The sequence below is a fragment of the Arabidopsis lyrata genome (assembly GCF_000004255.2).
Source record: "Arabidopsis lyrata subsp. lyrata unplaced genomic scaffold ARALYscaffold_1, whole genome shotgun sequence".
Taxonomy (NCBI): domain Eukaryota; kingdom Viridiplantae; phylum Streptophyta; class Magnoliopsida; order Brassicales; family Brassicaceae; genus Arabidopsis; species Arabidopsis lyrata.
In genome coordinates, this window is record NW_003302555.1 from 13,386,312 (window position 1) to 13,400,805 (window position 14,494).

The 14,494-nt window shown below is 30.4% G+C and overlaps 2 protein-coding genes across 3 annotated transcripts; both read left to right on the plus strand.

Moving 5' to 3' along the window:
* The first annotated feature begins 2,167 nt into the window (after positions 1 to 2,167).
* On the plus strand, positions 2,168 to 4,008 carry LOC9326919. Its single transcript, XM_002890811.2, has one exon. It carries the CDS (start codon positions 2,960 to 2,962, stop codon positions 3,785 to 3,787), a length of 828 nt encoding a protein of 275 aa, XP_002890857.1. The 5' UTR covers positions 2,168 to 2,959; the 3' UTR covers positions 3,788 to 4,008.
* An 8,277-nt stretch (positions 4,009 to 12,285) lies between these two features.
* Positions 12,286 to 14,430, plus strand: LOC9326920 (F-box protein At1g30200). 2 transcript variants are annotated; one of them, XM_021011745.1, is made up of 2 exons: positions 12,286 to 13,609; positions 13,967 to 14,430. In XM_021011745.1, the coding sequence occupies exon 1, from the start codon at positions 12,429 to 12,431 to the stop codon at positions 13,584 to 13,586; it is 1,158 nt and encodes a 385-aa protein (XP_020867404.1). In that variant the 5' UTR covers positions 12,286 to 12,428; the 3' UTR covers positions 13,587 to 13,609; positions 13,967 to 14,430. The 2 variants fall into 2 exon arrangements, with proteins under 2 accessions (XP_020867404.1, XP_020867405.1); XM_021011746.1 differs by having other exon boundaries at positions 13,978 to 14,430.
* The last annotated feature ends 64 nt before the right edge of the window (positions 14,431 to 14,494 follow it).

Genomic DNA, 14,494 nt, shown 5'->3' on the forward strand with positions numbered 1-14,494 from the left:
AAAATCATTAAATTTTGCATTGAAAACCTAAAACGACACTCTTTGTGAAACAAAAATAAAACCTTAAAACGACACTCTTTGTGAAACGGAGGGAGTATTATTTTTTGCTTTTGTTTATATTTATAACATAATTCAATACTTGATTTAAAACAATTTATCCAATAATAAAATACGCTCAAAATCTAAATAGCCAGAAAACTCAATTTAAAAACAAAACTTTAATTTTTGAATAAATATATATATATATATATAACATTACATAATATGAAACGGAGTATTGAAAAGAGTTTTTTTTTTAATGAGTTAAAAAGATGGTTGTGAGCTAAATTAATTACTCACTGCTAAACTAAAATAAAAAAAAGTTTCCTCATGTAGATGTTTTCTTGAGTCTTGACACTATATTATTCTAAGATATATATAGTAGATTCATGTGTTATAAATTTGTTAATGAAAACTAATAAATATCGTAGGTCACTAGGCATCATAAAAAATAACTCGATTCTAAATTTCAATTCAAACCTCTTCTTTAATATTGCAGAAATTTCGATGGAATGTAAAATACTCTAATTTTTTGGTTAAACCGTATGTATGATTTAGCTTAGACCCAACTTACAAGTTTTACAGATATTACAACGTAATGGTTGAGACAAAAGCACTAGAAACTTTACGTATCTTAAAATGTGAACTAGAGACTATATATGAAAAGGACCTTTTATAACATATATAGAGCCAACGTACAACTTTTAGGGATATTACTACATAATGTGAACTAGAGACTGTCAGAATGTCTTTAAGTTGGTAGACCAAATTATCCTACCTTAGAATGTGAACTGGAGACTATCGTCAGAAGTCCCTTTATCACAACACTAAATGAATTCCGACAAAATACTTATTTATTGTTTATTGTTAGAAGACAGTTCAACGAGAAGTTACTTTCCTAGAAAATTACTAGCAACTATTTTTAATTTTATGTATGGATAAATAGTTTTGTTTATGGTATCGCATAAAATCTAATAAAGTGGTTAGTCTCTTATATCATCAATCAAGGGATACACGATGTTACTGTTCTAGAAATTCTTCGGTTTTTCCGTCGGAGCTCAAATTTAAGACATCAATTTTATGTTCTTAGTACCAATTTTAACCTCTAGTTTCCTTATGGAGACTTTATAAATATTTACATAGGTCATAAACAACAATAAAACAACAATGATTAGCCGTCACATGATATATATGAAGAATATTTGTATGGAAGATTATGCGTTTCGTTACCACGTCAATCATAAATGATAAAACAATGACTTAATTGAAAATATCTTATTATAGTAATAATTATAAGGAAGACTAAGGTGATGACTAGAAATTGAACTGAAATATATAGGACTACTAAAAGACAAACCAACTTGCTGATGCAGTTGCAACGTGGCTAGTGTTATACATTGCGTTCTACTATCTTAAACTTGTGGTAACTAACAAAATACTTAAGTTTTCGGTCGTCAACTAATTTTAGAGATGAACAACAAATTGCCTCGAAATTATCTGCAAATATACTAAGGTTATTACTTAATTACTTAATTGCCTAGACCAAAACATAAACAACCGAATCAGCTACGGACAATAAATTTATTCGCCGGAGAAGTCGAAACATCAATCATGCCATAGTCCAGATCTCTCTAATCCTGTGTCACTATGCTTTCTAATAACTTCAAGTTTCCATTTCTTAGATAAGAACTATTGGAAAAGTCTACTAAGTAAAAGTTGGTTAGAGTAATAAGAAATTCATTCATTACTAACTCAATAATCTAGCAAAAGTGACTGATATACCAAAGTTCAGAAAATAAAAGTCAAGATGTTAGTCGAAAAATTGGATTAGCAATATTTAATGCTAAAAGCGCTAAGGTGGAAGGTTTTTTTTTTTGGAAACTCCTGAGGTGAATTTATTTATAATAAATAATTTATTTTTTTCTTAGAATTATTTTTCAGTAAATCAGGTAAAACTTTCCAAATAAAAAATACAAAAAAAAATATATTTTTTTGTTAATAAGTTTGTTTGGAAGTATATATGTGTTTAGAAGATAATTAATCTTTTCAATTTTTCACCAAAACTTGTAATAAAAACAACCTATCATATGGTACGATAGTATCATCGAAAGGTACGATATATATCCCATTGAACCAGATTTCCATATATTTTATTCGTAAAGTAATAGTGAATCACAAGATGAGTCAATATTAAAAATGGGTAATTCATTTGACGTGTAGTACGTGGAAGAATAGTTAGCTATCACGCATACATATCTATGAATAAATGTGTATGACAATAAGAAACTAAAATATTATCTATAGTCCGGTTACTCTTTCGTACTGATTTCTGATTTCATATATTTATTTTTATTTTATTTTAATGAAGAAGCGATTAGTGTTTGACTGTTTTCATAGAAATCAAATCATGATAGGTATTTCAGTTCCACAACATCTAGATCTATACTGCTATACTGATATATCTGATTGTGTTGTTGTCTAATGATGATGTGTCGAAACTCTGCTGTACCAATGCTCGAGCGTGATCGATGCCTTGACAAACTATGTTTCCCGAATTAATTAAGTTTTTTGTATCTTAGCATAACATTTTCTTATACAATGTAATTTCTCAGGTAGACAAGATATGTATCCTATATTAATTACTAAATATGAATTGCCGGGCACCTACCAGGATGTTTCAAATACGAGAGCCCATTAGTTTCCACGTAAATCACCATGACGCGTCAAAATCTAGAATCGTGTCAAAACTCTATCAATACAATAATATATATTTCAAGGGTAATTTCGACATTTCCGGAACTCAATGATTCAATCCAAGAACCTCCTATATAAAGGCTACAACACCTCTAAAGATTAACACAGCCACATTAACTCTTCATCACTATCTCTCAATCTCTCATTTCCTCCTTGGCACGTGAAAATGACAGAAATGCCCTCGTACATGATCGAGAACCCAAAGTTCGAGCCTTACAAGCCAAAGAAACGACGTTATTACACTTCTTCGATGCTTACCATCTTCTTATCGATCTTCACATACATTATGATCTTTTACGTTTTCGAAGTATCACCATCTTCGGTCTTCAAAGACACAAAGGTCTTGTTCTTCATCTCCAATACTCTCATCCTCATAATCGCCGCCGATTATGGTGCCTTCTCTGATAAAGAGAGTCACGACTTTTACAGTGAATACAAAGCCGCCACCGCAACGATGAGAAGCCGTGCTGATTACTACTCTCCGATTCCCGTTTCAAGACAGAGAGAAAACCTTAGAGATGCAAAAATCAAGAACCCTAAAGAAGAAGAAGAAGGAGTACCGATGGTGAAAGAGATCGTTTACGTTTATCCTCCCGAGAAAATAGTGACAGTGGTGAACGAGGAGAAACCGAGAGACGTTTTAGCTATCGAGAATTTCAAACAGGTTACAGATCAAACTGTTGCTAGCGAAGAAGCTTGTGACGCAAGAAACCATGTGAACCCTAATAAACCGTACGGGCGAAGTAGATCAGATAAGCCACGGAGAAAGAGGCTCAGCGAAGGTACAGAGACGACCAAACGTAAAAGTTATGGTCGAAGGAAATCAGATTGCTCGACAAGGATGGTTATTCCGGAGAAGTGGGAAAATGTTAAAGAAGAATCTGAAGAGTTTTCAAAATTGTCCAACGAGGAGTTAAACAAACGAGTCGAAGAATTCATCCAACGGTTCAATAGACAGATCAGATCACAATCATCACGAGTTTCGTCTACTTGATTTGAATTGCTCCTAGTAGTATATAATTAATTTAGTTAGAATTCTTTTTAAAGTTTTGTTAGTATAGACTAGAGTACTGTTTTCAAAACTTGGTGATGAGATGACTTTTTTTTTGCAGTCGTCAGTGTAAATTAATATAAGAATGTGAAAAGGTAACTGAAGTAGTGGTCCGTTGTAAGAAAAGTCTATATAAACGCCTTATGGGAAAAAAAAAACATTATAATATCGATTACTTATGTTACATCCATGTGTATAGATTTGAAAAGAAGAACTAGATTAATTTAAACTCGTTTATAAAATTAAAGTTAGGGAATAAACATGGACAATACCGCTGCATGAAGGAATTAAATTAATTTGTTCTAGTATCCAAGTCGATGAGAATATATAGACTAAAACATTCAGAATTTTGGGGTTGTAATAAATTGCAAAATCGATTATACCAAAATGAGGTTCATATAATCTTTTTTTTTTTTTTTTTGTGCACTAGGTTCATATAATCAGATTCCTCCTTTTCAATGGATCTTGCGAGATATTTGAAACCATTTCAATGTTTTTGATGGGTAAAACTTTTTTGCTTTTTAATCGGTTTGTTATGGGCCTTTAGACGTAAGGCCCATGAATACTCCAATAAGGATAGAAGTGAATTCGTAAGAGAAGTATATGATGAAAGTAGGTTTTAATTTGAGAAAAATGTCATTTAAATCATCACTTTACAATTTTTGTTGGTTTAAATCATGAATTCTAGACCTGGTGATTTAAATCCTTAATTTTATGTTGATTTTCATTTTTAATCATGATTTCTCATTAATAAAGCCAATTGAGGCACATCGCTAACTGGCTAAACGGATCAATAAGACGAAGTCATCACATAATTGGTACTTCGAAGCTATCACATAATTTTTTTTCTACACCAACATAGTTTCCATCTTTCTCTTCGTTCGATTGCTCTGTTTAGCTAATTAACAATGTGCTTCAATTGGCTTAGTCAACGAGAATTCGTGATTAAATTGAAAGTCAACATAAAATTGAGGATTTAAATCATCAGATCTACATAAAATGAGGATTTAAATCACCTACTCTAAAATTCATGTTTTAAACCAAAGAAAATAGTAAACCGATGATTTAAATGACATTTTTCCCGTTTTAATTTTATGAAAAAGATGGAGTACTATTAAAAAGAATTCTCGACATTAATGCGTTTGTTGTTACATTATTATGCATATCAATAATTAATGATGATCGTGATAAATGTGTTTGGAAACAAAATGCTGAAGATATGAAAATGACTCGAAGATAATGCGCCAATGAGGAACGATGAAATTATATTCGAATTGGATTTTTATTAACTTTTCTATAACTAAAGGACCACAAAATAATCACTAACAAAGTTAAATTAATGATGGCAGAAAGATGTCGTTAGAATTTGGTTATGACTTATGAGCTTTTTCCGATAAATATTCAAAGTCAAAATGTCATGGGAGGTGACTCAGAAATGTAACACATCTCCTGATTTATGTAAGTGTATAAGTCCATTAGTTGTGGTTGGTACGTATAATTATGTCGAATCTTCTTGAAATGTTGAAATAATTGTAGAAGACTAGTAAAAGTCCAAAAGCTAGTTTTCAAAGCATTCACTTTTCAAGGCTCCAAGTAACGGAGAAAAATGAAAAATAGATATGTGATTCAGCGAAAACTAAAGAAGGAAAACAAAAAGACAGGCTTGAGACAAAGCTATAAATGTTTCAAAAGTTCTGCATATACATAACGGACCACAAAAGTATTATATATTGGGGACAACCAGTGAATAGTATTTTTTGAACATTTTACTTTCTACACATAGCATGTTTTCGTTTTACATTTAGGGTTTGAATAAATGTTGCTAGCGAAGTGGACTATTAGTGAATTAGACCATTTTTCAACACTCCATCGTGAACCAAGTTCATAATATGTAAAAGTGGTTAGTACGTATGCACAATTTTTTTTTTCTATTTTTCTGTCTCCACCAATAGATACTACAAATTATGAATAATAAACAAAAAAACAGTTCAATCTACAAACAGATTTGTCCGTCCCAACCACCATAACCATTCAAACTCTTAGTAACATGTACTTAAAATTTTGTAAGCAAATCAAGAGGTTTCGTTTAAATTTAGAGTGAGGAATACACAATTTGCTTCTATGATTTAGATTAATTTAAAAGCAAACGAAAGCGTAAAGCGGTGAATCTCCGTACGAATTTCCCGGGAAAGGTACAGACAGGACACATGGACACATGCGACGCCGTGTCTCCGGTGAATGTAATCTAAGCCAAATTAGTTGATAAAAATAAATGTTGTTGTCAATATTTTAAGGGGAGTACAATAAACTAATGCAACTTGATAATAAATTTAAATAATGTATACAACAATCACCATCCGATTTTAATCGTTCTTAAAACAAAATAAGATATCAGTCAAAAATGTTATCAAGATAAATTGCATATGTAATTGACATTTTATTTTAGTTTTTTTTTTTTTTTTTTTTGGACTAACATTTTATTTTAGTTTATGATGGAGATGGCAAGTGAAATTGGACCCCAAAAACGTGGTAATGGATTGCAGCGTACGGTCAATGCGAAGACATTACTCAAAATCAAATTTAGTAATCAAGTTTCTTTATAAATGTATTAATTAATGAGGACCTCATTAATGATAGAAACCTGCAAAATGCAATTGCATTTCTGTATCTATAATTATTGAGTGTAGCAAATATGATCTGGCGCATCTTTCCAACCAATTATTTTCTCGCATTGTTCCAATCACAAGATATGTTTTCACGTTAAAATGTTATTTACGCAAACTCCAAACTTTAAACAATACTCCCACATCTATATTTTTGATTGTCAAAAAAGAAATCAATACTCCCACAATTCCTTACTAATAAATGTATTTTGTATTTATCTTAATTTAGCAAACTTAGTTTATTTCATTTTCTCTATAAGTTATTTCTTTTTTTAATATATTTTACTGTAATTTTAATACAATTATTCTAGTGTCAGTGGCTTTGCCGGTGAACGGCGTTGTTGGCTTCGTCGTTTAACATTGTCGATGGATTTGCCGGTGAAACCATAAGATTGAGAGAGATCGACAGTGAGAGATTTGACGCCGAGAGAGATCGATGATTAAGCGATTTAAGAAAATTATGTTTATTTCGGTTTACTTAAATCGGTTTAGTTATTTAATTCGGTTATATTTGGTTTACATATTTGATTTCAATTATTTAATTTTTATTTATTTGGTTATGGATAACCCATTAATCCATTTTAAACCAAACCATTTCAATCCAACTCATTAAACCATTTAATCCATTAATATCCAAATTTTCAACTCATTAGATCCATGAGTTGGATTGGTTTGGATTGATCCATCAATTTTAAACCATTTTGACACCCCTAAATTTATCATAACTTATCATTCATAATTTTTAAATTTTTGGGGGATAATTTGTAATGCAAAAGATATAATATATTACCTGATAAAACATAGTAACAATATTTATTTTTTTTGAATTTTACAACAATATTTATTTTACAAGGGTAAGATCAAATTGGCGAGGGTTGAAGTAGATGAAAAAACAAAACAAAAACAAAACAAAAAAATCAAAAACGGCCGGCCGGTCAAATATTTGTATTTTGATAGGTTATATCACTTGGAGAATAAATTTAAATGCTTATATTTATCTGTCTTAGATTTGACTTTAAGAAATTAAGAAAATAAATCTCAATTTTATTAAAATTTTATACTAATTCTTAACTTAATATCGACTAGTTGTCTCATGATTTTTTGACGAATATACCTAATCTCATTTAGATAATAAACGTCAAACAATAATGATTAAAAAAAATATGTAAATGCAACTTGCACCAACTCGTCACTTGGTGGAGACCCATATATTGCGACTTATAAGCCAAGATTGCAAAATATGGTTCTATGTGGATATGCATATACTTACGTAGAGCCTTATATATTTATGGACAATACAAGAAACGTCCACTAGGGATGACTATGACATTAGCTAAAAAACACTATAATATCCCCACAAAAATGTCGTAGATTTGGTTGATAATTGATTAATAACTAAGCACTTATTTAGAGATACATTTACATTACTATATATACTAGATTATATACCCGCACAATGTGCGGGATTAATTTAAATTTTTTATCAATACGAATCTTTGAATTATTTGATTTTTAAAAGAATTTACTTTACTCATTTTCATTATATTTCCATAGTAGTAAATATTTTTTTTACACTTTTCACTATAATTTTTCTTGTTATCTTCTATGATTCACTCTTCGTCTCTCGACATCCACTCGACTATGAATTAGTTCTCAAGATAGATCGTATATAGTTTCTCATTCATATCTTTCAATACTCAAATTTTTTTTATAAGTTGCATGATATTTGTCATAAAGGTTTTCTTGTCCATGTTTGGTGCATGTAAAACTACTCTATAGACAACAAATCTCATATATGGACTCATTCTTATTCACAAACAGCGGATTTCAACATCAAATTTTGAAAAATATAAAAAACAAATTCACATATATAATTTGACATATATTATGATTCCGTATAGTATTCTTAATATTGATTTTCGTAAAATTCGTAACTTACGAACTCATATAAATCATGATAATTTTAAAATACATTTTTAATCCTTATTTTTACTTCTAATTAAAAACTCGTCAATATACCATTACTATTCTAATTTCCAAATAAGATTCGCAAATATTATTATTACACAATTTCTTCTTTAATTAGATTATTTTATTTGTGATGTTTAGGATAGTTTTTGTTTTATTTCAAATCACCTTAATTTTTTTCGATCTATGTAAAATTTCATAAACACTGATCAATATTTAGGTTTTCTTTTTTTAGGTATTCATTTGATTTTAAAAAAAACTGATGACTTTTGAATTTAGAAAACACTGAATAACTATTTATATTATATTATAATTATAAATAATAAAATGTACTCAATCGTTCTTATTTTTAATCAGTAACATGAATGATACTTTAACATTAAAAATATACTTTTAATATTTTTAATTTTTAATTTTTATTTTTTAGAAATGAATTACTTTTTGTATTCATTGAAAACATTTAAATTTAGTATGTGTTTTAAATCTTATTTTTTTTATTCTACTAAATAATTGTAACTTTTAAAAATGATTGTTTTATCCTTAAAATATATGATAAGTTTCTTTTTCATATCTCTAGTAATCTAGGAATATTTACTCATTATATGTTAAGATACAATTATCTAATTTTTTATTTATCCAATCTCTATTCAAAAATTTCATATTTTGATTTATAAATTTTTTTTTTGATTTTTAAATATTTAATTTATTCTAAATTATTGTTTTTGTTTAATGAAATATAATATTATAAATTACAAAATTTGTGAATTAATTATAATTTTAGTGTTTTTGTTTTAATAAATAAAATATGTAGAGTCCACACAAAATTAAAATATGATGACTTGGATGATGATGTGGACACCTTATATAGGGAGACAATTCTCTTATTATGTATATAGATTTGTTTCCATGCATAAAGTTTGATATAGACGTGTGATATTAAAATATGCAATTAAGAATTAGACTAAGGACAAACGTTTTAAACATTGCAAGAAGTTTGTGTTTGCCGATCATGATGAAATTAGAGTGAGGTTAGGAATTAAAATAGTGGTAAGACAGAGCTGAAAAATATTGGATAAAGAATATATCTTTTTTTTTTTTTGTGCAAAGATAAAGAATATATCTAATTGGTAACATCTTAAGGATTTAAAAAATAAAATAAATATATAACAAAAAACATTATGTTGAAGTGTTTATTTGGTAGTCGCCAGAGTGGTTAATCTCCGGCTGCAACAGTTGTTGGCTACTATAATAACCTAAATTCTTGAGTAATAGATGATTGTTTGAAATGAAATTATGATACTTATGTTTGTATTTTAAAAAATGAATTGCATATGGTTAGATTATACTTACGTGGGAAAAAATAAATTGTAAGGAAAATTGGATCCAATGGTCTTTTTTTAATTTTTGATGTTTTATAAGTTTTCAAAAAAAAAAAATCTTCAGAATTTTTGTAAGTTTTGTTTTGCAAGTCTTTTGGTAATGCATCACATGTGTCACAAATAAACAGGGCATGTTTCAGGAGCAATTTTGTCTATGAAAGCTTTTAATACTACTCATAATTAGTTGTTAGATCAAATGGTGTTTGGTGCCCCTTTTAGAAGTTAAAGTTGCTGAGTTCCATTCTCTAAACTTACTTTGCTTTTTCATTTTTGGACTTCTTTCATGTTTTTCTATTTTTTTTATTGGTTGTATTTTATAATTCTTTTCTTTCTTTAATTTACATACCAAAACACAATGATTCCTTAGTAATTTACTAATTTTATAACAAATTGATTTTAAGTCACTAATGTAAACCAGTATAATCTACATTCTGAAATAATTAAAAAAATATTTACTTAATTTTGTAAATTTTTGTTTCATTATTTATTTAAAAAAATATAAATTTCAATGCAAATAGTATATTCGTTGCAGTTTTTCAGATTTTAGAAAACTCATGTTTTAAAATATATTAGATGCTAAAAACTTTCTAATTATAATAAAAAGTTTTATATGTGCCCTAGGTTAATATTTGTTCTGGATCCGCACAACTGCATTCCAATTGGTATATAGAGGTTCTTCATTTTCTCCGAGTGTTCATTAACACCCACTACGCTTGCCGCATCACGTGCTAACTCAAGCACAATGCATAACTCAAACACAGATTCTCTTCCCCCATGTCTCTAACCGTTTTTCAAACATGTTTACGAATGTCGGCCGGACAGATTCAATGACACGAAAACAATCTGATGTCCTCACAGTTTTTTATAACTAAAAATTAAATTTTCAGTTGTATTTGTGTTGTTAATATTGTTTCTTTTGTTTAGTGTTTAAGATTGTTAATTTTAGGATTTCAGTCATGGTACACCGTCTCGTATTACTATCGGCTCAAACTCGTTCTGCCATATAACACAGAACTGTGATATTTTAATTTTTCTAAAAATTTAGAAAATATTATATCTGGTATAACTAAACGATCCGATCTAATTGAAGCAAATACTATCTTTGCCGAATTGAACCTTAATGAGTTTAGCTCTTTTTGTCTTAAATGTAATGTCATTATGTGTAAGGAACTATTGAAACAAATGTTTGTGTACAAAAAGTACTTCAAAAATGTTAATTAACTTAAATAATTTTACCAAAATTTATACTACTAAAATCGCAATATTTTAAATTAAGTATGATACGATGGTTGTACTAACAAAACTATTATATTATGTGTGTCATATGCTAATTTGAACAGAATTGAGTATCTAAATATTGAAAACGTCTTGGTTGGTTTCACCAATAACCAATATGAAATTATTGTCTTTTTCCTTTTTGAATTATTGCTAATTAGTGTTGCTAATGCATACATATTTAGAAAGAAAACAGCTTGGTACCAAACCAACTCATGACGGAGACAGTAATACAACACTACACTATCCTTCTCTCTCATTGAACTCCAACCAATAAATTAGTTTTAAAATTAAAAATCCAATAAATTATTAAAACATTTTTAAAATATACTAAAATTTAAATATATACCTAACAAAAATCATGAAAGACATATTTATGCTTCCGCTAAGTTATGTAAAATTTGGTTTTGTACAAGCAAATTTTGAATTTTCATATTGCGGATTTGCTAAATTACGGAAAACAAAAATAGTAATGACGAAAAAGAATAAACTGAAAAATCATTAAAACTAAACTTCAGTTCCTTGAATAACAATTTTTTTTTAAAAGTACTTTCTCCGTTTCGTTTTACTTGTCGTGTAACAGTTAAAATTTGTTTATATTATTTGTCGTTTTATATTTACAATACAAATTTAGAATAGATTTTTCAGTTTTAACCATACTTTTTAGGCTTATTAATTATTTATATCAAACAAAATAATGTATTAATTAGGGATAAAACAATAACTTTAATTGTTTTTTTCAATTTGTGTGAAATAACGTAAAACGACAAGTAATATAAAACGGATAGAATATAATTTATAGTATTAATTTTGTAATACAATAAATTAAAAAATGCGATTCTATTAAATATTAAATTAGGTTCAACTCCACAATATCATACTTTTAATTAATTTTTAAGATATCAAAATATAAATAAGAACTTACGAAAATTTAAAAATATAGTAATTGGAAAAACACCTACATAATTGCGAAATTAATTTATAATCAAGAGGACTTACGATTTCTTAAAATAGTACTAATTGGTAAAACACCGACGTAATTTCGAAACTATTTTAATAATTAAGAGAGTTTACCTATCCTAATCCACAATTAATTACATTAAATCATACAAATACAAAGCAAGTAAAAATGAAATCTCTCATTTAATAAAACACCTCTTCTCTCTTTCCTCTCACTAAAAGACAAAAACAATCACGAGCCAACACCTCTTCATCTTCTCCAATCAATCCATCAATGGAGTCTCCTCCTCTCTCTCTCCCTTCCTCAGATCTCACTGTCTGAAAAAATCTCTCAAAGCCATGTCTTATCTTCTTCGCTCCGATCCAGTGTCTCGAATCCACCCAGAGCCTCAATCTCTAACCTCTTTCGACCACTTTGATCTCCTCCCTGACTCTCTCCTCCTCTTAATCTTCGATAAAGTCGCCGACGTCAAAGATCTCGGCCGTTGCTGCATCGTATCCCGTAGATTTCACTCTCTGGTCCCTTTCGTTGAGAACGTTCTCGTTCGTGTTGATTGTGTTATCTCCGATGATGATTCGTCTTCCTCTGACGAGAATCGTCGATTCTCTCTAAACGCTGCGTCGATTTCTGACGCCGCCGGTGCTGGTGGTTCCTTCTCCGCCTTGTTTCGTCTCGTCTTTGCTCCAATTTTCAAACCGTTTCAAGCGTTAGGGCAGTTTCTAGTACCGAAGCGATCATCGTCATCTTCGTCGTTTGATGCGTCGTTTTCAGCGATTAACGATGAAATCGGCGGTGAGATGGGCGTTACGCATCACTCTCCGACTCAGGTATTGAAAAACTTCGGTGAGATTCGGTTTCTGAGAATCGAACTTCCGACTGGTGAATTAGGAATCGAGGATGGTATTTTGCTGAAATGGAGAGCTGATTTTGGATCTACGCTTGATAATTGTATGATTCTTGGTGCATCTTCGGTGATTCTTTCGAATCAAGTCAAGAATCTCGAGAATTCGGTTGATGAAGACAATGGTAACATACCTGAATCGTTTTACACTAATGGCGGACTTAAACTCCGTGTGGTTTGGACGATAAGCTCGTTAATCGCCGCCTCAGCTCGGCATTATCTTCTTCAGCCGATCATCACTGAGCACAAGACGTTAGATCGTTTGGTTCTCTCTGATGCTGATGGACAAGGTGTTTTGTGTATGAATAGAGAACAGCTTGAAGAGCTTAGAGTTACTCCTTTATCGGCTTCTTCCGCTTCGAAGAGGACGCTTGTGCCTGCATTGAATATGAGGTTGTGGTATGCTCCGCAATTGGATTTACCTGATGGCACGGTGTTGAAAGGTGCGACATTGGTGGCTATTAGGCCGAGTGAGTCGAAGAAAGAAGTTTGTGATGCTTCTTGGTTGTCGGATGCATTTGAGGAACCGTATGGGACTGCGGCGAAGATGTTGATCAAGAGGCGGACTTATTGCCTGGAGATGAACTCGTTCTGATTTCGCATTATGACCGGTTTCAGGTATAATATGTTTTTGGGAGATGCCCTTCTATGTTTTTGTATACTGCTCTGTTTTATATGTTTAATTAGCTTCCCTTTGTGGCATTAGCAATGATTTGAATTCGATTATCATTTATGATGCAAAAAACAGTCTGAGGGGTTTAGTATAATGTTCTTCGTTCGTTTGGGTGCTGATGTTTCTTGAGCTGAGATCATATATTAGATTCTCCTTTTGCTATACTTTTACCGCTTAACAATATTACTGATGCGGTTGGTTTGTGACCAAAACGAATAAAACTCTTTCGTACATATTCGAGTCTTATATCTGGTTCAGATTTATATTATACATGTGGAAGGTGTTAACAGTGTTAATCATAGACATTTTGCAGATGGTGGGAGCAAACAAATCCACATATGTTGGAGAATGGAGGAAAGGGATCAGAGAGATCACATATGTCCTGAAGCCAAAAACCGCAAATCTCTCGACTTTTTGACACATACTGCTTCGCCAGTCATGAGGAGTGCGTCGAATCTGCAGGCATGGAGGATGCTTAAGGGAGGTTCTCTGAAACCGAAGAAGAACACCATTGTACATACACTCTTGTAAAAGAAGTCTGCGAATGAGCAAGAGTATGTGTGTTGTCTTTGTTTAAAAGAGACGCATATCAGGATGGGAATCGTCGTAACATGTAAGGGATTATGTTACAAAAGAGTCTGTAATGAATATTTTTAAGCTTTACTTCGACACTTTGATGTTTTGTTTCTTGATACTTGGATACTCTGTTCTTGAAGCTAACTACCTTTGAGACATTTATCTACCTTGGATACTCTCTAATTTGATATATGCTCTTGTTTATCACTCAATACTTATTTGACTTATATTTTTCATTATCAATTGTGATTACC